The sequence below is a fragment of the Paramisgurnus dabryanus genome, chromosome 14, assembly GCF_030506205.2.
Source record: "Paramisgurnus dabryanus chromosome 14, PD_genome_1.1, whole genome shotgun sequence".
NCBI classification, from domain to species: Eukaryota; Metazoa; Chordata; class Actinopteri; order Cypriniformes; family Cobitidae; genus Paramisgurnus; species Paramisgurnus dabryanus.
Genome location: NC_133350.1, coordinates 22,729,130 through 22,756,432, shown reverse-complemented (window position 1 = coordinate 22,756,432; position 27,303 = coordinate 22,729,130). Strand labels below are relative to the sequence as shown.

General features: G+C 36.5%; 1 protein-coding gene across 2 annotated transcripts in view; it reads right to left on the bottom strand.

Moving 5' to 3' along the window:
- Positions 1-27,303, bottom strand: part of ly75 (lymphocyte antigen 75) — a 39,835-nt gene continuing 12,532 nt past the window's right edge. The window contains exons 4-35 of one of the 2 annotated variants that reach the window (XM_065241602.1): positions 27,048-27,206; positions 26,651-26,767; positions 24,501-24,635; positions 24,215-24,412; positions 23,857-24,014; positions 21,839-21,946; positions 21,584-21,672; positions 17,255-17,424; positions 16,952-17,160; positions 16,659-16,801; positions 16,476-16,557; positions 15,406-15,477; positions 14,812-14,941; positions 12,398-12,433; positions 12,117-12,286; positions 11,964-12,037; positions 11,736-11,809; positions 11,220-11,359; positions 11,014-11,122; positions 10,566-10,729; positions 9,304-9,433; positions 8,990-9,210; positions 8,739-8,901; positions 8,423-8,581; positions 8,151-8,273; positions 7,802-8,017; positions 5,560-5,783; positions 4,886-5,069; positions 4,639-4,794; positions 3,389-3,511; positions 1,800-1,982; positions 1-1,662 (exon numbers count right to left, since the gene is read on the bottom strand). In XM_065241602.1, the coding sequence (XP_065097674.1) occupies positions 1,490-1,662; positions 1,800-1,982; positions 3,389-3,511; positions 4,639-4,794; positions 4,886-5,069; positions 5,560-5,783; positions 7,802-8,017; positions 8,151-8,273; positions 8,423-8,581; positions 8,739-8,901; positions 8,990-9,210; positions 9,304-9,433; positions 10,566-10,729; positions 11,014-11,122; positions 11,220-11,359; positions 11,736-11,809; positions 11,964-12,037; positions 12,117-12,286; positions 12,398-12,433; positions 14,812-14,941; positions 15,406-15,477; positions 16,476-16,557; positions 16,659-16,801; positions 16,952-17,160; positions 17,255-17,424; positions 21,584-21,672; positions 21,839-21,946; positions 23,857-24,014; positions 24,215-24,412; positions 24,501-24,635; positions 26,651-26,767; positions 27,048-27,206 (4,592 nt within the window). In that variant the 3' untranslated portion in view covers positions 1-1,489. The remainder of the gene's footprint in view (positions 1,663-1,799; positions 1,983-3,388; positions 3,512-4,638; positions 4,795-4,885; positions 5,070-5,559; positions 5,784-7,801; positions 8,018-8,150; positions 8,274-8,422; positions 8,582-8,738; positions 8,902-8,989; positions 9,211-9,303; positions 9,434-10,565; positions 10,730-11,013; positions 11,123-11,219; positions 11,360-11,735; positions 11,810-11,963; positions 12,038-12,116; positions 12,287-12,397; positions 12,434-14,811; positions 14,942-15,405; positions 15,478-16,475; positions 16,558-16,658; positions 16,802-16,951; positions 17,161-17,254; positions 17,425-21,583; positions 21,673-21,838; positions 21,947-23,856; positions 24,015-24,214; positions 24,413-24,500; positions 24,636-26,650; positions 26,768-27,047; positions 27,207-27,303) is intronic. The other variant, XM_065241603.1, reaches the window with a different exon arrangement.

Sequence of the window (27,303 nt, the reverse complement as noted above, 5' to 3'; positions counted from 1 at the left end):
TTTAATATCCGAAGAATCACATTGTTTTATTGAGCATCTTCTGCTGCAGTCAAAACAGAGGAAAGCCAAAATGCAGTCAAGTAACAAAAGGGATCACAATATATTCTCTTTAAAAGTCTCTGCAACATGAAAACATTGCAACAGATTACCAACAATTCCAAAAGTATCTTTGGTGTAATTTGCTTGTCTTAAAGAAAAAACCTAAACAGACAATAAACAGCAAAAACTACATAAATACTACAAAATATGTACAAAGCATAAATCCTTCTCTAAAGTGTAATTTGTGCTTAAAGTTAGATTTCACACCGCTCAAAGTGCATCACATCTCAGTAGTAAGTTTGAGTTAAGCATAAGAGTGCATAGGATATTACATATTACAATTGACTGTGTCAATTACTACCTTATCATAGATGTACAGCATTCAGTGCACGGACATTTACCTTTGACATAAACTGTTGTACAGCACTTAAATATTACTGTAATGAACAAAGGCCATAATGGCAAAAGTACATTTCACACATCCAAGGCGGTCATTACAGGAATTTTGAACAAATGCTTCATCTGAAACAGATACAACCTGCTTTTTGGGAAAACACCATCATGGCTAGTTTGACAGGAATGTTTATTTCTGTTGGCTGCTGATTCATTTCATTCGATTTTAAGTTTATAAAATCTTTAAATTCATACTTCAAGGAGTGACATTCAGAAAGTCTTAAATACAAATACAGAAAAACAAATAAATAAATCAAACGAATGAAACAATCCAGTTTTAGAATTCTCACCAAGGTGCTTTAAATGATTTGTAAATAGTTAAGCTCTGTTAAAATCACATCTTCAATAAGAGAAAAAGTTTAAAACCATATCAACCCTAAACGTTATTATTTAGTGCTGACCAAGAGTGAAAAACCCTGATCAAATAATGCTAAGGCAAAGTTACACATACAAGGTTTACCCAAAAGTACAATTTATTTAATTCATCTTCATGCTTTTTTAAACCATGTGACTTTTGTTCTATAGTAAAACACAAACTTTGAGATTAACAAAATGTCTAGGATTTTTTTTATATAGGCCAGGTAAACATTGGTCCCCATTCACTTTTGTTTTATAGGAAAGAGGTTTGCTAAATAACTCCTTTTTTGTTCTATGTACAGAATGGAATATGTAGGAATGACATATGTGATTGGCCAAACATGAGGATAAGTAAAGTTTTTTTCATTTTAAGGTGAACTTTCCCTATAAGTACCTGCAGTCCTCTCATTAAAAATACAAGCATTTCAGACATTTTAATTTAAAGATTAAAACCTAAAAATAATTTAACACCACTCCTGTCGAGATGTCCGACTGAGCTGTTTTGTGCCATGAACAATAATAAATAACTTTAGTTTGAATCACTGAGATGGGTATGTCTGTTGTTGACATAGTAAAGTGTTTGTACTGTAAGGCACGTTGTAGCTACACTTCATTTGACATCAAATATGGAGGTTAAGCATCAATCTGCATCTGTGATCATACTTGTGTCATCCGCGTCATCAAAGTTGCGTTGGTATCGTACAGTCGAAGTGAAGCGGTGTCGGGTTTTCTTGTAAATTATGAATCCAACAGCCGCGATAATGCAGATGAGCACGATGACGAAAAAGACCACAGCCACGGGCTTCCCAGATTCTAAAGTGGAGAAAAAAACTCTCAGTTTACTCCAAAAGTCTTAGCGCTCTAACAAAAATGCATTCAAGAATTTTTTGTTTTTTTTCAGACTTACTGTAAGTCTGGTTAAGGAGAGAAATTTAGTATTAGAGACTTACTGGCAGGTGCTTTGCAGACAATTCGACTGCGACTGTTTGAGCAGCTAGCTTGGGTCCAGGTACCTGTACTCGACACCATGACTGCACATATCTGCAATGTATTCGTTGATAACTCTGGCCCTAATTTTGGGTCCCAGCTAGAAAAGTCCAACTCACTGCCATCTTCCCATCCTGTGGGTTTACCTTAGAGAAGAGAGACGTACAAAAGACATTTTAGTGAGATGTACGCTCACCTAAAGGATTATTAGGAACACCATACTAATACTGTGTTTGACCCCTTTTTGCCTTCAGAACTGCCTTAATTCTATGTGGCACTGATTCAACAAGGTGCTCAAAGTATTATTTAGAAATGTTGGGCCATATTGATAGGATAGCATCTTGCAGTTGATGGAAATTTGTGGGATGCACATCCAGGGCACGAAGCGCCCGTTCCACCACATCCCAAAGATGCTCTATTGGGTTGAGATCTGGTGACTGTGGGGACCATTTTAGTACAGTAAACTCATTTTCATGTTCAAGAAACCAATTGGAAATGATTCGAGTTTTGTGACATGATGCATTATCCTGCTGGAAGTAGCCATCGGAGGATGGGTACATGCTGGTCATAAAGGGATGAACATGGTCAGAAACAATGCTCAGGAAGGCCTTGGAATTTAAATTATGCCAAATTGGCACTAAGGGGCCTAAAGTATGCCAAGAAAACATCCCCCAGATCATTACACCACCACCACCAGCCTGCACAGTGGTAACAAGGCATGATGGATCCATGTTCTCATTCTGTTTACAGCAAATTCTGACTCGACCATCTAAATGTCTCAACAGAAATCAAGACTCATCACACCAGGCAACATTTTTCCAGTCTTCAAATGTCCAATTTTGGTGAGCTTGTGCAAATTGTAACCTCTTTTTACGATTTGTAGTGGAGATAAGTGGTACCCGGTGGGGTCTTCTGCTGTTGTAGCCTATCCACCTCAAGGTTGTGCGTGTTGTGGCTTCACAAATGCTTTGCTGCATACCTCGGTTGTAACGAGTGGTTATTTCAGTCAAAGTTGCTCTTCTATCAGCTTGAATAAGTCGGCCGATTCTCCTCTGACCTCTGGCATCAACAAGGCATTTTCGCCCACAGGACTGCCGCATACTGGATGTTTTTCCCTTTTCACACTATTCTTTGTAAACCCTAGAAATAGTTGTGCGTGAAAATCCCAGTAACCGAGCAGATTGTGTAATACTCAGACCGGCCCGTCTGACACCAACAACCATGCAATGCTCAAAATTGCTTAAATTAAATTTCCCATTCTGACATTAAGTTTGGAGTTCAGGAGATTGTCTTGACCAGGACCACACCCCTAAATGCATTGAAGCAACTGCCATGTGATTGGTTGATTAGATAATTGCATTAATGAGAAATTAAACAGGTGTTCCTAATAATCCTTTAGGTGAGTATAACATGTACTTTGTCCAATCTCAATCTTCTTACAGTCTGGGATTTTATAATCAGCAATGTGAACCATGCTTATACTTTAAAATAGAAAGAATTTACTGTACTGAGACTTAAGGTTTCATAAGGTATATTAATATAATAACAGTACCTTTTGAGTCCATGTTGAGTCCCAGCCACACTCGACTGGTGATGGAAGGGTTTTCATTTAAAAACTTGGAGACAAAATCATTCTCCTCTTTACTCTTGATGGTTAACAGCTTGGAGGATGAATCTGCCAGTTAATATAAGAAACAGAAAATTTGATATTAGAGACATCCTGCTTGATGTCTGTGGGTTAAAACCACTGATCTATATAAATGACTGGATTGCGCATAGAACGCTTGACGTAACTGCGTGAGGTGAAGCCAGCGCAGAGTTCGAGCCGTCATCTTGGTATACCCAACCGGCAGAGAGCGTCATTGACTTCCATTCAAAATCATGATCAAAATTTACCCCCTTTACAGCGTATCAGTTACACAAGGTTAATTTTTAGGATATGTGTACGTTAATTATTTGTTAATTCTGGTGTTATTTGCAATGTTTATGTTTTAATCGGGCAGGATAATGGATTTATAAAAAAACGTTAAGGTGAGTGTGTCTGTTGCATTTGTTAATGACGCGGGTATAAATAAAGTTTTTTTTGACATTCAGCTACACTGTGACGGTCAGCGTTATTTCTCGAAATAAGTTTAGGTAACTTGTAAGCTAATTATTGATTTCAGAATGAGCACGTTTATTGTCATTAATACTAAATATGCTGCGGTCTGTCTGCTGATCTGATACTGTAATAAAGATGAATGTATAACTGATTAAAATGCAAAATGTACAGCTTTCAGTAAATAACTATTTACATGCTTTGGACGTTTGTGTTGTAATAATGTACAGGGTAAGTTCACATATAAAAACGGAGACGAGTAAAGTGATGTTTTATCATTAAAATCTGATAACGTCCATTGATTTAATAGAACGTTTGGGTATACCAACATGGCGGCGCGGTGGCTTCACAAGTGTGACGTCATGCGCAATCCAGTCATTTATATAGATCAGTGGTTAAAACTCATGAGTCTTTGGAGATATGAAGAATGCAATAAAGGTATTCAAGATAAACACGAGATAAGCAAAAAAAAGCATGTGTGAGCTTAAAATATACAATTTGCCTCTAAAAGGCACATGAAAATAAAACTGCTGGCTGATTTTTATGCCAGGTGTTCTCTTCCTATAAATAAAAAGTTTTTAAACAGAATATGCTGCATAGTGGATCAGGCCCTAGTCTGTTTAGTATATGACTGGGTGAACTTATATACTTAGATATGCAGTAATATACAGTAGGTCACATCAAAATACAATATGGACACTTACCCAATGCCTGACACAAATTTTTGGCCTCCTCCATGTTCAGTACGGTGTAGTTGTGCATATTCAAAGAGTAACAGTGATCTTTAAATACAACCCAAGATGTCTGATCATTACTCTTTGGACAGCTGCTGCTCTCAGTAGAGACAAGCGCACTGGTCTCTATTAAAAACAAACAAATGAAAGTGAAACCAAGATTTAGGTTAACTTTTTCCAAAAAAGAATTCTGTAAATGTGTGCTGGGTTGTCTTACTGTCATTGACGTGGTTGTAGCAGATGGCCCCCTCTTGAGTCGCATGGCAGTTAACCGCCGTCCATATGCCTTTAGAGTCAACAAACACGCACTTTTCCTCAGTTCCATGGCCATCATAGACAAATCCATCAGGTCTGTATTTTACCGGAGTCCCATCTGACCATTCAAAGGGCCATCCACTTAGCTAGAGAAACAGCAATATTTTATTAATCCACAAATTTGTTACTACAAAGTACCCAGCCAGCAACAGCTGTACCTTTACCCTCTAGGTTAACTATAGGCACAATATATTACAGGTATGAGTAACCCACTTCTAGCCAAAATAAACCTGAATTTGGTCACAGATTTTTTTGGGCCAAAATAAGTTGTGAGATGGATGGTATTTTATTATGTAAGCAAAGTCAATAGTGATTACAGGAGGTTTCATTAAATTAATTTTAATATTTTATTTTTGAACTATGGTTATAAGTCGATTAACTTTCTACTGAAAATTTAGCAAATTTTGCCTTTTTAGCCTAGACGTCTGGGCTGTGTTTGGATGGCTATTAGATGTCTTAAAATTGCTCGCTGGGTACTCTTATCAAGCTCTCTGTATGGATAAAGTAAAACCACTAATCTTGCAAGATTAAAACTGCTATTTCCTAATAATCATTGTTGTTATAAAAATTCTGTACATCTTGATTGGAAAGGCCGATCCAAAGGGAGAAGCCATCTCTTCTGGCGATCGTTGCCATGTTGTCGTGATTTGTTTTATCAGTGATGCTGGCGAGATGACCTCCGTTACTGCCACACTCCTGTAGTGCCTGATACCAGTCCATTTTTTTGGCCACCCGACGATAACTGATGCCTTCTGGAGCCTGAACGTCAACCACATTCTTCATGAACTCATCTTTGAGATCTTTAAGAGACATTGATGAATATCATGAATGAACACTTGTTTTTTTTACATCAAGATTTTAGGTTAAAATGTTTATACAGTAAGGTTCAAAAGTCTGAGACCACAGTTAAAATCTGCGATAACATGTTTTGGAATTTTCTAAACAAAATGTCTTAAATCAAAGACATTTTGAGATAAAATATAAATTAAAATGTAAAAATTTCTTTAAATAAAAAAGTTTTTTCACATTAATTTTCACAAATGGTCTCAAACGTTTGGTGTCCATTGTAAATATATTTGCTGTAAACTTAAAGTCCCCCTGTAGTCGAGAATTTTATTCCTTAAAGGCGGAGTGCAAAGTATCTGAAAAACGCTTTGAAAAAGAGATTTTGGGCCGACTATCGAAACACACTTGTAGCCAATCAGCAGTAAGGGGCGTATCTACTAAATTACATCTTTGCCTGGGTTGCGTATGTGTGGGGCGGGTCTATCAAAAGAAGGTCTAGATTCTATTGGGGTAGGGGCGTGATTGTTTAGGTGATTTCAAATGTCAACATCAGCTTTCAGAGATCGTGCACCCAGCCTTTAAAATAAATCAAAACAGCATATGTAAAAGCTTTTCCTGTGATAATTATTTCTTAAAGGCGCTGTATGTAATATACAGCGGCCTCTAGCGGTGATGTTTCAGATTGCAACCAATAAGTTTACAAGCGCGTGCTCAAACTCATGAGCGACGGCCAGACCGAGATGTAACACACCGGAAAAAGCATCACACAACATGCTGGAAACTCAGGTAAACTCCCACTGCAACGTTTAATTGACTGCATTTAGCCTATGTAATGTGGTGTTACGTGGTAAATTTACATTAAGATAACGAAAACGATTAGTGAACTACACTGAACAATTTCAGTATAACAGTAAAGCCTGGTATATACTGTGCTATTTTAAATAGTCCTTTAGGGTTGTTGCTTGCCACACTGTGCGATCAATATCGTATAATCTCAGTTTCCATCAATGTCAGACTGTACCAGTTTAAAGACTTTTAAAAAGCGGACGCACGCAAACAAACGCCTCCGCAGTTTTACGTCATCGATCGACAACGGCTGGGCAAACACGCTAAAGCGAAGGCTAGCAAACCGAAATAACATCTAAAAAACTAAAGCACATAATCGAAATATATTTGAAATGCTTTGTAGTAATGTTAGCTTACCTGTCCAAAAGGATGAAAGCCAACTCCGGATCCATTTTTATACCCAAAACAAAGCGGAGGTTTCTCCATAATTCAAATGCCCTGCCAATGTTAATCCGTGTTTTTGTCCGGAGTTGATCCGATTCACGTTTGGCCTTACGAGCTTCAGTAGATAACTTTTTTTCTTCACAATATGTGGAGTCTGTGTTGTGCTGGGAGCAGGTCGTTTCATTCTGATATCAGACAGTGTCGTCACTGTTGAGCGCAAAGTCAGTAGACGAGGCGAGAGGCTCGGGAGCGCGCATGCAGGTGACGTCACTGGATTTCGTGCCAAATCCGGCCCGGTACTTTCACATAAAATTTTTTTTTTTTTCAGAGGTAATAGCAAAACCCGCAAAGTGGATCATTTTAATGTGAGATTACAACCCCTTCACACAAAGGCAATTGAAAAGGGATTAGTTTAAGTAGAAACACTGCGGACAGCTCCTTCAATGCTTTAAATTAGCTTGAATGTAATTCTGCACCCTTTCCTCATTTAAAATACATAGATCTATGAATATGCAAATGAATCCCTGCCTCCACTCAAACGCACAGATCGGATAAATGTTACGGTTGGCAGTTCAAGACACGTAGCAGATAGTTTACAATACATACGCGAGTTGTACGTTTGCACAACGTATTTTATTCAATGCTGATGTTGGTTAACAGGTTAACACATTCACATTGCACATGCTTTGTCGTAAAGCATATTTAAAAAAACACATAGACATAAACAGCAATAATTACACCACAGGGGGACTTTAAACTGTTGTAATCCTGCAATGTGACAAAAAAATAAATAATTTCATACCATTCTCAATCTTGCACATCACAATAGTCCGCTGTTTGACGGGATTGAAATACTCTGATTTGGTTGTCACCTGCCATTCTCCATCCAGATTTAGCCCAACCATAAAGGGCTGTGTAATATTCGGTCTTTCACCGTGTCTCCAACTAGAGTACTGGACATTGCTGTCATCCAGCCACTTCAGCTGCTCATCAGCATGAGAAAGTAACACTTTTGTACCTTTATACACACAGTAAGAATGATAATTTAGGAGATTCATGGCTGCATGTCACTACCAAAACAGTCCAGTGTTTACTGTATGTGTAGTGTGTAAGATAATATGCTTTACAGGGTGGAGGTAGACTGATCTCACCTGTCGTGCTTTTGTACATTGGCAGAAACACAAACCGAGCCAGATTCTTAAACGGCTGCAGCTGCTGCGTGATAAAATTATTCTCCTCCTCATCCCGAATGGTCAGAGCTTCTCCGTTTGCAGCTAGAATACATTAGGCATCATAAAATCATGACATGCTACTTTTCTTTAGGTATCATTGGAGAAAAAAAGAAACACCATTGCTTCACAAACTGCATCTCAATTGATATTTTGTGCCATATAAAATAATAATAATGAAGAAACATTCATACCAAGATTCTTGCATATCTGTGGGTCATTAATGTCGCTCTTGCTCCACCTGGAGGAGCCGAGCAGTAATGTGTAGCAGTTGTTCCTGAATCGAATCCAGTTCTGTCCATTACTCTTGTGAGGACATTTTATCGTATCCACTTCAGGTGCGATGCTCTCAGCTGTTACAGAAATGCATTTAAAATGTAAGAATAACATTGCGTTGATCTATTAGCCACTAGCAATTATACATCAACAGAAAAAGCTACCCAGCTACTAGCATAGCTGTTAGTATTTATGAATTGATTTAAGGATGAATTAGATTGTAATGATCCTCACAGTGTGGGATATGGCAGAGTGCTCCCGAAAGTTGTTCTTCACAACTGGTAGCTTTCCAAAACCCATCAGTATCCAGATACACACACGACCCTGCTGTGGCTTCAGGGGTCCAACGGCTAAACACAGTATGGCTGTGGTCTATCCAATGATAGTGCTCTCCATCCTTGATAGACAAAATAAACAAAACTCATTTGAATCTGATCTCTAATATACAATATTTTCCAATATGTCCATAAATTTGTAAGTCTCACATCTTCACTAAAGAGGCCAATCCAGAGGGGCTGTCCTCTCCGAACAACTTCAACTGTCAGTACTGCTTGGACATATGTATTTGGTATGCTGGCCAGGGTCATGTTCTCTTCAAGGCACAACTGTTGAGCATCTATCCATGTTACGTTTTTCTCCAGTATCTTAAATGTGTGATTATCAGCCGTAAATTGTTCTTGAGACACAACTGGTTCTTCTGGTTTATCTGGGGAAGTTGTTAAAGAAAGATATTGTTAAGGAATAGATTAACATAGGTGACAATAATATAACATTAAGTTATAAAAACACAAAGATCTACCTGCATAATGTTGACAGATACTGGAAGGCTGACGGTCAGTGCAGGGAGCGAAGTCCCAGGTACCCATCAAGTCAGAATGGGCATCGGTATACATGAAGGCACAAAGCTCCATGGACTCCTCTTCAAATGACTGTCATGCAAATCAAAGTTAGAGAAACTTTTACATCAAAGAAACATTTCATCCATTCGGCAAAGTCTGAAGTATGTCTCTCTATGTCCACAAAATAAATAGGTATGGGTGATTCTCGCGAAATTAGACTTATGAGGTGAAACATTTTGATAAAAAAAGTTAATGCAAAATAAGAGTATCAAAATAAGAAGCATACAGTTACAAACATCTCTTCATGTACTATTTTGCACATGATTTCAAATGACATCATACAAACCAATTTTGTTGTTTTTTTCACATTTAAAGGCAAACTTTTCATTACCGCAACGTGTCCATGACTGGATTTGGGTTCTTTGACATGGAAATATTTATAATAAAAAAATCTAAAAAAATTAAAGCTTCAGTGCATGTTATACTATAAACATTTACAGTAAAGAAACATGTGGTATTTGGTGATCATTACTAAATGTAGAGAATAATAAGGAATATAAATGCGTCCAAGAAAAATGTTCTCATCTTCCTTTACAATTTTCAATCATTGTTTAAGCCCTCAAGGAACTAATATTTGTTGGAAGGGACATAATTGACTGTGACACTCAAGATGGCTACCAGGTAAGTAGTTCTTATTTTTTCTCTCCAGATAAAAGTTAACATTTTGTTTGTCATAGTACCTAGACAACTTTTTAGTTCTCATTAACGAAACATGAGTTTGTAAATGCATATATTTAATATAATATCATGTTGCGGTAATGATAATTTTTGCTAATGATAATCTAAAAATGTAAATCATTCTATAGGAAATATTTTTAAATCCTCCAAAAATAATAGTTATAGTAAGTTCAGACCTTAAACTTATATGTGCAAAAAAAAATTGGCTTCAAGGGCTTTTCAAAAATTCTGACATGGACACCTTCTAAATCTGGATTTTGTGAGAATCACCCGAATGGGAAAAACAGCTTGAATATTCTTTAGATATCTTCTTTTGTCTTTCATAGAAAAAAGCCATATGGGTTCATAATGGCACAAGGATGATTAAGTGAAAAAATAATCTTAATTTTTAGAGAAACAATATCTTTAAGTATATGACAGGTTTGTAAATTATTTCTCTGTACATGATGTTGTATAAAGTACACTTTCAAAGGTGAATACTTGCATTAATGAACATGGGTCGGACATGACCATGTAGGAGTGGATTGAAGTGCAAGTATGAAACCGGCGAATTGTCAACCCATTGAGTATCACCAGGTTTGAACTTTAGTCCAATCCACAGGCTTTTAGGCTGCTGTGGTAACTGTGGTAAAAGGGAATTGATGAAATCTAGATACAAAGCAAGAAAGAAGATGCCAAGGATTAACACATAGAGAGAAACAGAGCATTGTAAAGTGCTAACATTTACATGTCTTTTTAAACCTGGGTTACATAGAGACATGTACGTACAGTATGCATGTATGTATACTAGTCAACATTTGAAGTGGATCAAAAAAGTTTATCAAAGTTGTCCTAAGACAAGAATGGGTATTAGGGATTGATTTTATGTAAACTTTTTGAATGGTTTTGATCCACTTCGAATGTTGACTAGTGTACTTTGTGGATATACGCACCCTGTTCAACCTGGTCAGATACGGTGAGCAGCGAGCCTTTCAGACTCTTACAGAGCTCATTGGCTTGTTTGAAACTCTGTAAAAAAGAGTCTGATAATATCCAGTAGCACTGTAAGACATAAATTGAGATTATTAATATAAAGATACAACAGATTTTCTCAAAGTTATGTGTGCATGGGCACAAAGGTCATCAGTGAATGGCAAACCTTGTCTCTGAAATGCTGGGTTGTGCCTGTACATCTCGAGCGAGGTTGTTGGGGTTCTGTTTGATTTCCTTTCTCTGTAGATGTGACATTAAGGGTCTCACACACAAACGGCTGTTTTTCATAACAGTCCGCTCGAATTCCTACAAAGCAAAAAACATTTTATTTGCTACATACACATATCAAGGTGTTTGGACTTCCATGGCATTTAACATCATCCCACAAATGACCAGCACAGAACGTTTGTCCAGCACAGAATGTACCATTTTGTCAAAAAGTAATATTGAGGTGTATGATACTTTATTTTTTGTACAAAGGACCAGGCTGGAAGAGCCATGCGTGCAAGTAAAAATCTAAACAAACCTCACCGCTTACAATTCATCACTGTGTGTGTAAATGCTGTGAATTTTAACTGAAGCAGCCAACTGAATGAATTATAAAGCAAATAGAAAAACATGTCCAGATGCTTCTCTGCAAGATTTCAATATTATTTTTGAAAGGAACAATGAGATTTCTTACCACGTTCAAGATAGGGCGAGATGAAGGTGCATCTGCCCATTAATGAAGTATGATAGTAGTGCATAGGGCTCACCCTGCATGAGTACACACAAATCAGTACAGTACTGCTAAATACTCCAAAAACAAACTGATAAGAAAATAAACATACAGTCGAATACATACAGGTCTTTCCTGCATTTAAACTGATTAATAAAGTTTAGATAAGGTATAATAAAAATCACAACTTACATATATGGCACATGAGGACCACGAAAGCGACTGTCTGCCCAAAATCTCCATCGCTTCTCAGGTAAATTTACATACTATAAAAAATAATAAAAATTACATTTACATTAATGCATTTATAACTTGTGCTTTAGTAACTTGCAGTTTCTCTGGTACCTTAGTAAGTTGTTGCCGAAGGACCTGGAGAGCATGAGTACTCTTGGGTGCTGCGAGTTTACTATTATTGCTGCTGCAGTACAAAACAGCTTCATCAAATGACAACTTTGGCTCTGTTACAAACCAAAACTCTTGATCGTCTATGAAGTAAGATGTGTTATGGTGTCCATCTGTTTAAAGAAAAAACAAGAAATATGCAAACACTGAATATAGTGCATGTGTTAATAATTTTCACAAACAATAAATTATACAAAATAAATTTATTAATAAATTAGCTCTACCTGGGTTGTACCACTCTGGGGTTTTCGGTGTTTGACCTTGAAAATAGCGAAAAAATACAAAGTCTAGATTAAACCAAGATTTACTTACATTTTACTTTATGTTCAAAATACTGTATAGTTAACTATAACATGTTGTATAACTGTGAATGGTTATTTTTAAAGGTGCCATAAAATAAGTAAGGGATAATCCACGGCCAGCCATGCATTAAAGGGTTTTAATGCACGACGTAGAGGCGAAGAACCACCCAACGCTTTAATGCATGGCTAGCCGTGGATTATCCCGCTTATACCTTGGTTATTTGCCAAGTTAAAGCTGTAATTAATGTTTACAGTGTAATTTTAACCGACAGGTAAAAAATGACGGTCATCTTCTTAAGTTAAGGCTCGCACTCCGTCCGCTTTAAATAAAGTAGGGCCATTGTATTGCATTTATTTAAATGAATTATCATATTTATTTAAATTCATTAAATAATTTATGAATGACAGCCAACACTGACAGTGACAAGGCAATCTTTATTTGAACTAATCATTTATTTAAATGAATTATGTAAAGTGTGAAATAAAACCGACGTCTCTAACCACGATTACTATATAAGGACACATTACATTTATTGAAATGGATTAAATTAAATGAAAACAAAAATCAAACAGTTGGAAATCTCTCTCTCGCTCTCTCTCCAAGTGTAACTGTGTTACTATGGTTACCAATGTTTATAGTAGTGGATTAATTTCTAACATTAATCAAACTGACTGGAACTACCTGTGCGTTAAACGGTTTTAATGCACACCTTCCAGCCAATCAGAATCGAGTATTTAAACAGACCATGGTATAAAAATAGATAAATAGTAAGAGCTCTGTATATGGTAATGACATATCGTGAGACTCAATTGCGTTTGTTTTCCCTTTTTATGTCAACCTCATGCACGCAAAAGACTGCTGGAAAACAGGCCAATCTCAACATAACACTGACTGTGACGTCACAGTCAAAATGTATGCCAACATTAAATTACACAAAGCTTAAAAAAAGTTGTGTCTGCAGAGTTAGCTTTACATGCTAATTAATGCTATATGCTAGCTTTAAAGGTGAAGTTCTACTATTGACTTTACGGTTACATTTTGCAGGTCCATAAAAAACCATAAACTTACCACTCAGAAACATCCATTAACAATCTCCAAACAATAAGTCGTTCCTCAAAATCTGTATTTTCGTCTGATACAGGCTCAAACATATAAGGTCTGTTTAATAATGTGAGCTACTGGCATGAGCCGCAGAGCAATCAGAGCAAAGCTCAACATTATTATTCATGAACCTTCCAAATAGGGCATAAATAGACCATTTAAATGAAAGGACAAATCCTAGGGTTGTAAATGGACATGTAAAATCATTCCTGGATATTTTTTGCACTAATATAGTTACATACCTTCTATGTCAATATCAAAGAACAATTAAACATTATTTCAATGCATTCTATGGCACCTTTAATACAGTCAGGGGCGTAAATCAGGGGAGCCATGTCCCCATAAAAATCATTTAATGATTTGTGTAATGTGTAATGTAAACATTATATATTCTTAAAACAGTTATGTATGTAACAAAACAATACAACACAGGGGCATATTAAACATATCCCAGTTCCCCTCCCTTGAATACAATTGCTTACAATTATCAATCATAAAGAAGTACTGAAAGGAAACAAAAAACTTTGCAAAGGTGTGTTTAACAAGAAAGTTTTGTGTCTCAGGGTTTTGTGTTACACATGGTTTTAAGATGCGTTTTGGCTGATTGGATCACAAGTGGACGACGCTTAAGACAACTGGGTGTAAAACGATTTGAGCTCGTCCACTTTCGACCTGATTACTTTTATGGTTAAGATGAGCAAGACCACCTACTCTCCGACTACTGATCTAATGTAATGTACTTAACACAATACATGTTTTTACATCAGACCTGACTTCTAGAACAAACACACAATTTACAACATCATCTTTAGGCTTTCACTGATATAACTAAAGCGGCTGCTTTCTGCCTCTTTCATTACGGTTTCATTTTGCGAGCGTTTAAAAGTTGCACAAGCTTATTTCATCAATTGCTCTAAAATATCAGAGAAAGCTCATACACATAAATGTACGAAACTCTGTGCAGCTTGTTTACTAACAACACAAGCAGCGGACTTTGACCAAATATTAATTTAAAGTGTTCATTTCTCCTGCTCGAAATTAAACGAAAGCAGAGGGACTCGCCCACAGACCACCACCAGTAACAGAAAGGGACAGAAGAGACGGATTAAAATACCAGGTGTAAACGTGAATCTCGTCCACTTGACCAAAACGCATCTTAATACCAGGTATAAACAGCCCCTTAGTTAAGGGCAGGAGATAGAGAGTCCAGATGAGTGTGTAAGGTGTTGTTTACCTCGTGGTATCTGACACACCCACTCCAATTCAGCATCACAGTGAAAAGTGTTGGGATCGAACGGCCGAGTATACGCGGGGTAGTGAAGTAAATGCATGAAGTAAAACTGCCTGTAGTATACTTTAGACGTCTGGTAAAAAGACACAAAAGCACACAAACACATTCATTATGACAAGCAGGCTAAACTCATGTTTTTGTCTCCAACTGTGCAAAATCTTGTTATTATGATGGTATGTTGAGGCTGGTGTCAGTTAATGCAATAAAACCAAGCATGGCTTTATTTATGTGTAGATTAGATTTAGATTAAAGGTAAAAAATATTCTTCTTATTAAGACACTATCAATAGTAAAAATAGCAAATATCAAACAGAAATGATGAAATTGCCACCAGAGATGTCACCAGATTATGGATTTTACAAAGACACTTTTGTGTTTTAGTAGTCATTGCAGCAAAACCCAAAATGTCTTGGTTTACAATGTATTTACAAGGCTACAATGCTATGTATCAATTCTTCGCTAATGTTCAGCTTTGATAATATGAGGGGTCAGAGGTCATGCAAGATAGGGTACTGTTTGGGAGTCGTGTTTGCCCTACCTTAAAAGCAATGCAATTCCTGTTATATTCATCATCCTCTTGAAACTCTCCTGGAAAGATTGTCATAGAGACCTAGATAACAGAGAAGCATCTGAGAACTTGCACATTTCACACCTCACTATTAGTCAACAAAGAAATTTACTAGTGGTGGGCAAAGATTAATCAAAATTAATCGCATACAAAATATGTTCTGCATAATATATGAGTGTGTGTAAGTAGTATTTTTTAAATATAATATAAAATATTTATATACAATATATGTATTATATTTATTATTATTATTATTATATATAGATATTTATTTATTAGAAATAAAAGATTTTATACCTTATAGTGCCTTTCAGGACAGACTCTTATATTTGTGTACTCCACCACCTTTATATATATATTTATTTATATTTATTATATATATATATATATATATATATATATATATATATATATATATATATATATATATATATATATATATATATATAATATTAATAATACGAATACAAATACCTATATATACCTCTATATATATATATATATAGGTATATATATTTACCAGACGTCTATACCTATATATACCTATATATACCTATATATATATATATATATATACCTATATATACCTATATATATATATATATATATATATACATATATATATACCTATATATATATATACCTATATATATATATATATATATATATACCTATATATATATATATACCTATATATATATATATACCTATATATATATATATATATATATATATATACCTATATATACCTATATATACACATATATATATATACATAAATATATATATATATATACATACATACATACATACATATATACATACATACATAAATATATATATATATATATATATATATTCTTTTTTATCTTTTTTTTAATTTTTTATATAAATGTAAAAGACATACATATATTATTCAAAAACTGCATTTAATCTTTGCCCACCAATAAAAATTACAAAAGTAACAAGAGCATTACTGCTCAGATTAGCTAATTAATGTTTAATTTTTGTCTTGGAAAATCACTCATTTATTGACTCACTGGACGTCCATCACTCCACTCCCAGTTATTGTTGTTATTCGGGTTTCTTCGATTTAGCCCCACCCAGAGAAAACGATCACTACTGTTTAGGGTGACAAAAACGGAAATGTAAGCCTATGAGTTTCACAGGATGTGGGTCTGTGAGAGTATACAGTATAACTCATGTCAAAAAGATTTTTATACCTTATAGTGCCTTTCAGGATAAACTCTAATGCTTGCATTTCTTTAACATTAGTAAAGCTGGGCAGATGAGCTCCCAGCGCTTCACAAAATCGCTCTGCCTCTTCCCAAGTACGCTTTCGGGTCAAACGCTCCTCGTTGAACACCTGCAAAACCATAAAACACATTAGATCTAAATCTCTTCACATAACTTTAGTGTATTGTGTTATAATTCCCAGGAACAAACATACTGACAAAATATACACCTCGTAATGAGGATAAAAGTGTCTGCTAAATGCATAAATGTAAGCACACACCTTGTAGCAGTAAGGATTGTCTTTCTCCGAGACCCATCCTTGGGCACAGGAAGCATTAAGGTCGGGCTTGATTGGAACTGGAGTAGGCTCCACCATGGATTTAATGGGTCTCTTACAGATATTTCCAGCTTTGAATAGAGTACAATTCTTAACAACCCACTGGCCCATGGGACTTCCTGCAGACATCACCACACACCCGCCGAGTAAAACTGCCAAAACACACATACACGTTCACAGTTATCATTTATATCATAAACAACTATGTGATGTTTTTAAGTCTATGTAACATTCATAGCCAAATACCTGGTTCTCGCCATCTCCAGTTGGTGTATGTGAGCTGGCCCGCTGTCCCATCCTGACTGATCCACTGATATTCTCCAGAACCTTTTGAATCCTGCAGGCCCGTCCAGAAATACAACGTCTCAGAGCTCATGTGCTCCTTCAGAAGACTGTTAATGAAAGCCTGTTCAAATCTAAAAACAAAACAAAAACAAAAATGCTGAAAAGGGCAGACAGGCAAGAACTTGGAAGGCATTTTCTCATATACATACATACATATTGAGTGCGTTTACATGCACAGTCTTACGCCGATTATGCTTAATAAACTGATAACACGTAGGGATGTTAACCGATGACCGTTTGACCGGTTGACCATATCAACGTTAACCGGTCAAAGTTGTCGGTTGTTGGTTAAAAAAAGGGATCTGTAAATTAGGCTATTATAGACAGTGGACTAAACCCTACTACAGTTAGTCATCTCTTTCTTTCCAAGATCTTTTTGTGTGAAGTGAACAAATCCCTCACACTCAGTTTTTCATGTTTGTACTTTATAAACCAATAAAAAAACATTTGGCGCGAGGTCACTGCGTTTGGTTTCGCATGCTCACAAGGTTTGCGAAAAGTAAATGCTACAGGCTATTTTTTGATAAATTCCTTTATTCGAATAGTAAATAAAATACAGCAATAAAATAATTAAAATTAAAGTCTCTACTGGTTGTGTTCCAAATTATTAACATTTATGTATTTTAGGCTAACAGTAAAGTGCAGAGTAAGTTTTGTTTCTGTAAATCCTCAGCCATGATTATTACCACTTTATTAAGTTTTGCTTTGTAGAAAGCATTTCTTTAAAGTGAATTTCGTTTTGTATAAATTGTATCTTAATTTTAATAAATGTTTCATCAACCAAATGCATGTATTTAATAAATAAAAAGCAAATATAGCAGAGTATATAATTACCGGTCCGTGCATGAAGGCGCCGGCACGGCGCGTTCACTTGCATTGCATTGTTAATTAGAACGCACCTCATCATAAATAAATAAAACTCAGCGTAGGCCTATATGCCTCATGCAAGCATTAAATATCTTTGCTGCATTTGTTCTAGAACAAACACAGTGCGAGACCTGCTTTGGCCGGTGCGTCTTTTACACATTCTGAAGGTACCCATTTAATCCATTGGTTTTATCGTGTTGCAGTCTATTAGGCAACATTCTGCATAATATGGGTTTAGATTTGGAAATACATTACATCTATATTTCATTGGTAACAGAAAAGGTGATGATGATCATCCTATGTCTTTATTATTACTACCCCAAACTAAAGCGCAGTCTCTTCTGAGCTGTCATTTTCTTAAATGAGCCGCCGCAATTTTCAAATGAGCTTCACAAACGCCTTTATTTTCAAGTTCAACGCGATCACCTAGTACCTAAACTATTTCGAAAGTAAGCACGGCGCTGCGTTTGCGGGACTTATGTTTCACGCTGTAGGGAATTTAAAAAGTGTTGTGAGGTCTGTGTGTGTGTGTGAGCCGGAGGCAGAGCGCAGAGAGATGCGAGTTGCGAAATTGCAGGCGAGGCTCGAAATGGCTGTTATTTTAAATAGCATAGCATATTTTAAACTAATAGGCCTATCGGTTAACCGGTTTCAACCGGCTAATGAGGCTCGGTGGCCGGTCAAGAAAATTTTTCGTTTTCGCCATCCCTAATAACACATGGGGTCATGTAAACGTGTAAAACTGTTTTCTTTAATCGGGGAAAGCTCATAAACGGCGTAAGCAAAAACCGATCGGCACAGGTAGTTTTTTGCTCATTACGCCGATTTCGCGTGGCATGTAAACACCTTAACCGGCTTTCTCACGGTTTTGTCCATGTGCGCATGTCTCCGAGTATGAAAGATAAACGTCACACGCGGAAGTAAGCGCAAAGTAACGCATAAAAGTCTCCGCTCGCCTTTTTGCCTTGTTTTCAGTAAAAATATCAAAACATTCTTAAATTAAAGGTATAGCGGAAGATTTTCGTTTTCCGGGTGGATCACCACTGTTATTGGTCATCCCAGATGTCAATCATTCTGATTATATGTTGACCAAGCGTGCCGCACAAGCCCTGAAAAGTGAAGCCAAAACGTCTCAATCGCCCCCCAGTGACTGGTCCCAGTATAGGTCATAAACCCCGCCTCCCCATGTTATTCAATGGGACTTGAGACCAACTAAAAAAAATTACACTTCAATTATCTTTTTTCCGAACCTAGTTTCTGTCATTTATTGTAGTTTTTATTACACTGATGCAAATTCAAATGTTTGTTTTTAAAATAAGTTTGTGTTTAGTTAGTTATTTAATGATATAAAAACGGTGGTGTCACGTCATGATTGACAGCTGTGATATCGTGTGATATGCGCATTCTGCGAAAGCGAGGGCGGGGTTTTGATTTCGCGGCTTTACTTCCTGCTCACTACTGCGCATGACTGGTCCCGAAATCGCTACTGCGCAGACTCAAGACCCAAGATGTCAGCGCCATATCGGGACTCTGACGGCTTCACTTTTCACCAATGGAAGGGAGCGAACAGGCGTCGTCCATCTTTTTTTACAGTCTATGATGTTGACGTATAACCGTCGTACGTGCTCGCCTCTACGTTCGCTTTCTGCACATGCGCACTTTCACGTGTATGTGTGTTGTGCTACGGTTTCAACCATTCATTGAAGGTCGCGTTCTCACTGTGTTTTTTTCAAAATGTCTGAGGGTCGCAAGAGAAAAAGTGTCTACGAATTGTATGACAAGAAGAGAAAGGACTATAAAGAAAGAAACAAGACCAGAATGTTTATGGGAGACTATTTCACATGCTGGCGTGAGCTAAAAGGACAGGTTGGGCTTCCCACGCAAAGTTTCTACTGGAAAGGTACATTTTGTCATGCTATTTGAAGAAATCCATTTAAAATCACTGCTGGTAAAAGTTGATGTAAGCTATGATTTGCGATGCTAGCCCTGGCACAAGTCACGAACCGCACAGACACGGTAAACATGCCGACAGAAACTTGTAAACAGAGCGAAGAGAAGAACTGAGCTCCTGCACGCTCTCTCTCTGTCTCGTGCACGCGTTTAACAGGCGTTCCCTCTCGGGAGCATTTTTTAAAAAATATCGAGGGGCGGTTCTTTTAAATAATTCGGGAAAATCTTCCGCTATACCTTTAAAATGCTTTTTCTTGATGAGCAAAACGACCCAAGAAAATAAGTCTAGTTTTTAGACCAAAAATATCAAATTTAAGTGATTTTGTGCAAAAAACAAGCAAAAAAAAAAAAATGACCATGGGGTAAGCAAAGAACATCTTCAAAACACTAAATTCAAGAAAAATTCAAGAAAAATGTGCTTACCCCATTGGCAGATTTTTTGCTTGTTTTATGCACAAAATCACTTAAATTTGATATTTTTGGTCTAAAAACTAGACTTATTTTCTTGGGTTGTTTTGCTCATCAAGAAAAAGCATGTTAATTCAATTTTTTTATATATTTTTACTGAAAACAAGACAAAAATACTAAGAATTGTTTTCTTGAAAATATTTTTTTGCAGTGTGTGTAGTAAATTCCGCTCAATCTGAAAGCAGGTGATAGCGGTTTACTACTAATCACCAAACTGGCTTAACTGATGAGACACGCATGAGAATCGGAGATTCGCAGACAATTTTTTCACCGGCTCTAATAGATTTCACAGAAATATAACAATTGTACATATCCTGATATGCAATAAATGAGCGATTTAATTTTAATACTTCAAAATGTAGCGTCAAAGCTTTAGGTCAATGCGGATAATATATTATCTGGCACGCGGATGTTAGTAGGGATATGCGAACATGTGCAACATTGCGCGATAGCGGTGATATTTATTTGTTTGTTTGTTTGCATCATTAAAATGTCTGATTTGTTTTATCCAACAGAAACAAAAAGCCTGTTCACTTTTAGAAGTTGTTGTGGTGCTTTTTGCAATGAGTTAAGATATATTACAAAAAAAATGTAATTGATTGAAAATAATAATAATATATTATATATATATATATCGTAAGTAGTTGTTGCTGTAGATGGTTGCATATATATATATATATATATATATATATATATATATATATATATAGGCAACCATCTACAGCCACAACTACTTTCTGTTGTAATGCCAATGGTAATTCTGTAATACATTGTTTGCAGGATAAATACCTGTAATTTATAATGCCAACTGACACCCTAACATATATCATTAGAAATAAATCACTAAAAGCAATACTATTTTATCAGCTTTAAGAATGTATGTGTGTGTTACATGCGGATCAAATGTGTGTTATTAAGGTAAACGGTATGTCAACGCTTTCTTACTTGTTATTAATGTTGATGTGGCAGCTGTTTTTATAGTATACTAGCTCAGGGTCCACTTTATAACAAGCATTGCTGTGTCTCTTCCAGTTCTAGAGATTACAAAAGGAAAAACGATCTAAATAAGATTAACAAACACATCATAAAAACAACAAAAAGCACAAACATATCCATTAACACATGAGTGCAGAGTCACAGTGAATTTGTTAATAACTGTCACTGGCCTCTCTCTCTCATGTGTCAGTGATAGTCACTCACCCCATCTGGAGGGCAGCCCTCTTCTGGCAAGCTATCATTTACTGTTCCCGGCCTCTTGCACATGTAATGTCTTTGCTTGTCACACTCAGACACAGACCATGTATAATGCTGCAAACACAGACAAAAAACCTCAGATGATATTAAGTTCATGATTAGAAATCGTCATGCGACAATAGCCAACAGATTACGGAAAATGTGTCCAGGGATCGTTTGATTTTGGTTCATTCACACTGCCAATGATTTTCTGGAATCTGTGCGTGCATTCACACACTTCATGTAAATTGTTTTCTAAATGATCCTGTTATTTTCTTGAATCGATCATAAACTAGCGCATATTTATGCATATATTATGCATATTTATACTGTATCCATAGGTCTTAAACTCCATGTGGGAAGATAACTCGTAGTAGGCTTACCCGAAATGTTTTACTCCAAAACATTATAGCAAAAAAAACTTACATTTCACCCTAAAGGCACTACTTTTATTGTAGTCATAAGTAAAGTTCGTTTTAATGTCAAAAGAATAAATTTATTTAGTTACGACTTAATGCGGAAATGGTAACGCAGCAACACTTGCATGACGTGTCTTGTGGTAAAACTGCCGATCAATGGGATCTCTGGATCTGGATCCAGCTCCGCCCCTGGATCTGAATCCAACCCCGCCCCCTGGATGTCGTGTTCTGCAGTGAGGCGCTACTGAGTTTTTACGGCAATTCATATTTCTGCTATCATCCACTAGGTGGCACTCTTATCCAACTTATAAAGTACTAAAGCATCCACTGATCCAAAAACTCTGCTAAAAACTCTTGCTCTGAATCTAATCTCCAACAAAAGTCCTTCACAAAAATGCAATTATATCTATCTTTTTGAAGAATCCTATCAATATTTCAGAGGTGATAAAAAGAAAACAAATGAAGATAGGAAAAAACCGTTTCTTTGGTTTGAAAGCAGAGGGTCTGATATATTGGATGTTATATGTTATGTTATATATTTATAGAAGAACATTTTCTGAAAGGCATTAAAGGGATAGTTCGGCCAAAAATGATATTAAAGCCATGATTTACTCACCCCCAAGCTGTCCGAGTTGCATATGTCCATCGTTGTTCAGACAAACACATTTTCAGATATTTTATAAAATGTTTTAGATCTTTCAGTTGATTAAATGTAATGTTACGGGGTCCACGACCTTCAAGTCTAAAAAAAGTGCGTCCATCCTTCACAAAATAAATCCAAACGGCTTCAGGATGATAAACAAAGGTCTTCTGAGGGTAATCCGCGCGGTGTTGTTGTAGAAATATCCATATTTAAAACTTTATTAACGAAAGTAAATACCTTCCTGTAGCGCCACCATCTTAGTCGGGTCCGCATTCAGGATGAGAGCTTACGCAGCCTACGGAGGCTACTCTGCTGCTGCTCTGTGTCCCCGCCCTCCGAATTGGTCATACGTCACTAAGAAAAGTGCGTACTCTACGCTAATACTCTCTCCTGAATACAGAGGAGTCTTAGATGGCGGCGCTACCGGAAGCTATTTATTTTCATTAATAAAGTTTTAAATATGGATATTTCTACAACAGCGCGGATTACCCTCAGAAGACCTTTGTTTATCATCCTGGAGCCGTTTGGATTTAATTTGTGAAGGATGGACGCACTTTTTTTGGACTTGAAGGTCGTGGACTATGGGTGGACCCCGTAACATTACATTTAATCGACTGAAAGATCTAAAACATTTTATAAAATATCCGAAAATGTGTTTGTCTGAAAAACAATGGACATATGCAACTCGGACAGCTTGGGGGTGAGTAAATCATGGGTTTAATATCATTTTTGGCCGAACTATCCCTTTAAACTTTAGTGAAAATAATAAAAAATGCTGGCGCTGGCTCGCTTGAAAACGATGGATGGGAAAGATTTAATGACTCAAATAGTTTTGTGCTATTTTGGTGCTAGATTTCAAGAAATGATAAGATAAGATACATATCTACAGTCTATCCATTTTCGACTTAAGGAAACACACACACCTCTCCTGAGTAGTAGACACAGTTAGTGGTATTTGGAAGAAGTGGTGGAGGTTGAGCCCTGGCCCAGTATGTGAAAGACACTGGTGATTTATCGATCCATTTAAAAACCGAGGAAGATCCATCACCCTCAAGACCAATCCAAACATTTGCCTTTAAATCTGTCACATACACAAGACATTTGTCAGCACAAATCTATAACATACATTAAATAGTTTTGTTAAATTAAAATATGTGCATTTGAGTTATGTATTATCACAGATACATACATTTTTTTCTTGTTATTAAATAAAGATAATTAAAGATAAAAGCACATGTTTAACTATACAGACTGCAGGTAATGCTGGAGATGTTTGTGTACCTATGTGAAAGTTTACATGTAGCATTTCTACATCCTCTATGCCGTTTATACTGGCCAGCTCAGCATCAGCCATTTTACACATCGACTTAGCTTCTGTCTGGGATAGTGGGGCGTCTTTTCCCTTGTAAAGCTGATAACAGAACCCTTTCCATCCAACCCAATCATCCTTACACACCGTGGGCTTATACACCTCCCTGACTGCAAATACAAAACCCAGAATGAAAAGATGAACAAGTAAGAGAGGCCAGAAATAAAACAATCAGAATGATAGAGGACCGTATCTAACCTGAACTCTCAGACTGTCCTTCATTCTTCTCACAGATGAATGGAAGCTGGTTCTCACACTTCTCAGCTCCGAAACGCAGCGGCTCCGTCACAACGCCACAGTCTTCATCTGATATAAGGGATCTAATTGGGATGCCTAAAATTCACACATCAATGACAAATACAAATGTAACACTTAGTATATGTTTAAAGCTTATTTACACATGATCATCCTGAATGAGGAGTTTAGATGCAAAAGCGCTAAACGCCACCTCTGTCAATATAACAGAGATAATGATATTAACCAAATGCTCTCAGCACGTATAATAAATTCAGTTCAAAATACAGTTTATCATGTGCTCAGGTCATTCAGAAATACTGTTTTTTGGCAATATCCATGCTAATATAAAATGCAAAATTACAAAAAAACATGAGACACACTGCATCTAAGCTCTTCATGGGTCAGTTTCCCGGAATGGGATAAGGTTAATCCAGGGCTAGGCTTTAGTTATATTAGGACATTTAAGTAGTTCTTACAAACATACCTTATAAAATAATACTGGTGTCCAAAACAATGCACTGATACATGTTAAGATATGTCAATGCAAGTTGTTTTAAAATTAAAAGAGCTCAAACATGTGTTGAAGTCTGGGACTAGGATAAGCCCTGTCCGAAAAAATCACCCCAATATATATTGAAAACGTCAATTTCTGTATGTTTTAAATGCAACTAGCGTATTCGTTGGATTTGACAATAATAAATTCTTTTGAATTAATAATAAATAATTCAATTGAATAAAGGAAATAAAGGCTGAACAAATGATAACAGGGATGCCACAGTGATCCGACAAAGAACCAAAAAACAAGTTTGTTAGCTTTTGTCAAATCAAGCTTTACTACAACAGGTAATGTTATGTACGATCTTTTATTTATTATTATGAAATTAAATACATTAAAATTAAAAATGTGAATTATTATTTTAAATACATTACTACTGTAATTTTTTGGAGTAACTGTGTGCAAAACATTTACATAAAAAGCATTAATATAGACATTAAACTGATCCACATGCATGGGGTTATAAGAGGCAAACCACCCACATCATCTCAGCTGACAGTTAGTTAGAAACAATGCTGTCATCCCTCGCCTCCGAAACAGAGCGGGATCCTGTGTCTGCCGCATAAAGACACCATTCAAAGCATTTGCTTGTTATTCTACCAAAACAACTATGCCTGCATGCCTATACACATAGATGATGTCACATTAACTGTGACAGTAATGCCATTGTCAATGGTGCAGCAAATAACCTCTCTGATCAGTCAAAACTAAATAACCAAAGAGTTTCAACATTTTTCCTATTTAAAACTTGACTCTTCTGTAGTAACATCATGTACTAAGACCGACAGAAAATGAAAAGTTGCGATTTTCTAGGCAGATATGGCTATGACTGTACTCTCTGGCTATGTGTAATAATCAAGGACTTTGCTGATGTAACATGTAACATCGATCTTAGTACACAATGTAACTACAAAAGAGTCAGGTTTTAAATACGAAAAATATCGAAACTCTTTGGTTATTTTTTAGCGCGATGCTAATGGTCTAATCAGATTCAATGGATTGTGCTAAGCTATGCTAAAAGTGCTAGCGCCAGACCCGGAGATCAGCTGAATGGATCCCAAAATGGTAAGAATCAAATATTTAATTGTAGGGGAGCTGGAAAATGAGCATATTTTCAAAAAAAGTGGAGTGTCCCTTTAAGACACAGTCTTAACTTCATGGCTATATTTATGCAACCGGGCGGCCACAGATGTAGGATGCAAAAGGGGGGTGGTACAGTAAAGTGTAAAACCAGACATATAATGGAAAACAGGATTTTCTTTGCTCCTTTGAAATTAAAGTTTGATACTCCGACCCAGTCCAACATAGAAATGACTGAAAATTATGCTGGAATACAAAAAACATAGGCACTAAACCCCAACAGTACATTAAAAATGCCCATATCATCACTTGTTTTTGTATTAAGCAACTTGACAAAGCTTGATAAACGGCAATGTAGATTATACCAGTAGTACACAGAGACCAATCACAACATTTATGTGAATAAAAGCCATAAACGTTAGTAAAGATAAATATTGTGTCTCCATTTTAAGATGTTTAGTCAAACTGAAATCACCTGTTTCCCATGGGGCAAAAGACAAAGCAGATCCATCAGACCACTGCCACCCCTGCATCCAGTCCAGGTGGTTTAATCCGATCCACAGTTTGCTTGGCAAATCTTTCCGAACTTGAACTGTAGGGACAAAGAGAACAACTTTTTATGTTTGAGTTCAATGTGAACATCTGATAGCATTCAGCAGTTCATTAGTACAGATAATGAATGTGAGAGTCTATAAATATTGCAATAGCTAAATTTACAATCCAAGCATGTAAGGACAAAAAATAGGTGAAAAATGATGTATGTGTGGAAAACTGCTGCACTGATTAATGACTTAATGTTGTGTTAAGATCTTCAGTGCATATTACAATTAATGGAAATGTAGTTGCCCAAGGAGATGTGAAATTACTCTTACAGAACTCAAGCTCTTGAGGGCTGGAGATGCTGAGCAGGTCACCACCTTGACTGCGACAGGCGTCCCGTGCCTCATGCCAGGACACCACCGCGGTGGACACCACCTGGTAGCAACTTCCATTCCCGGGGGCTTTTTCCCATAAAATATTACAACCTTTCACTGCATGAAAGAAAAGGAAGTGGAGAGGTTAATAATGTGCTTTATTTCATTGTTTCTGGACTGGCTTTGAATGACACATGGTAATACAGTTACTATT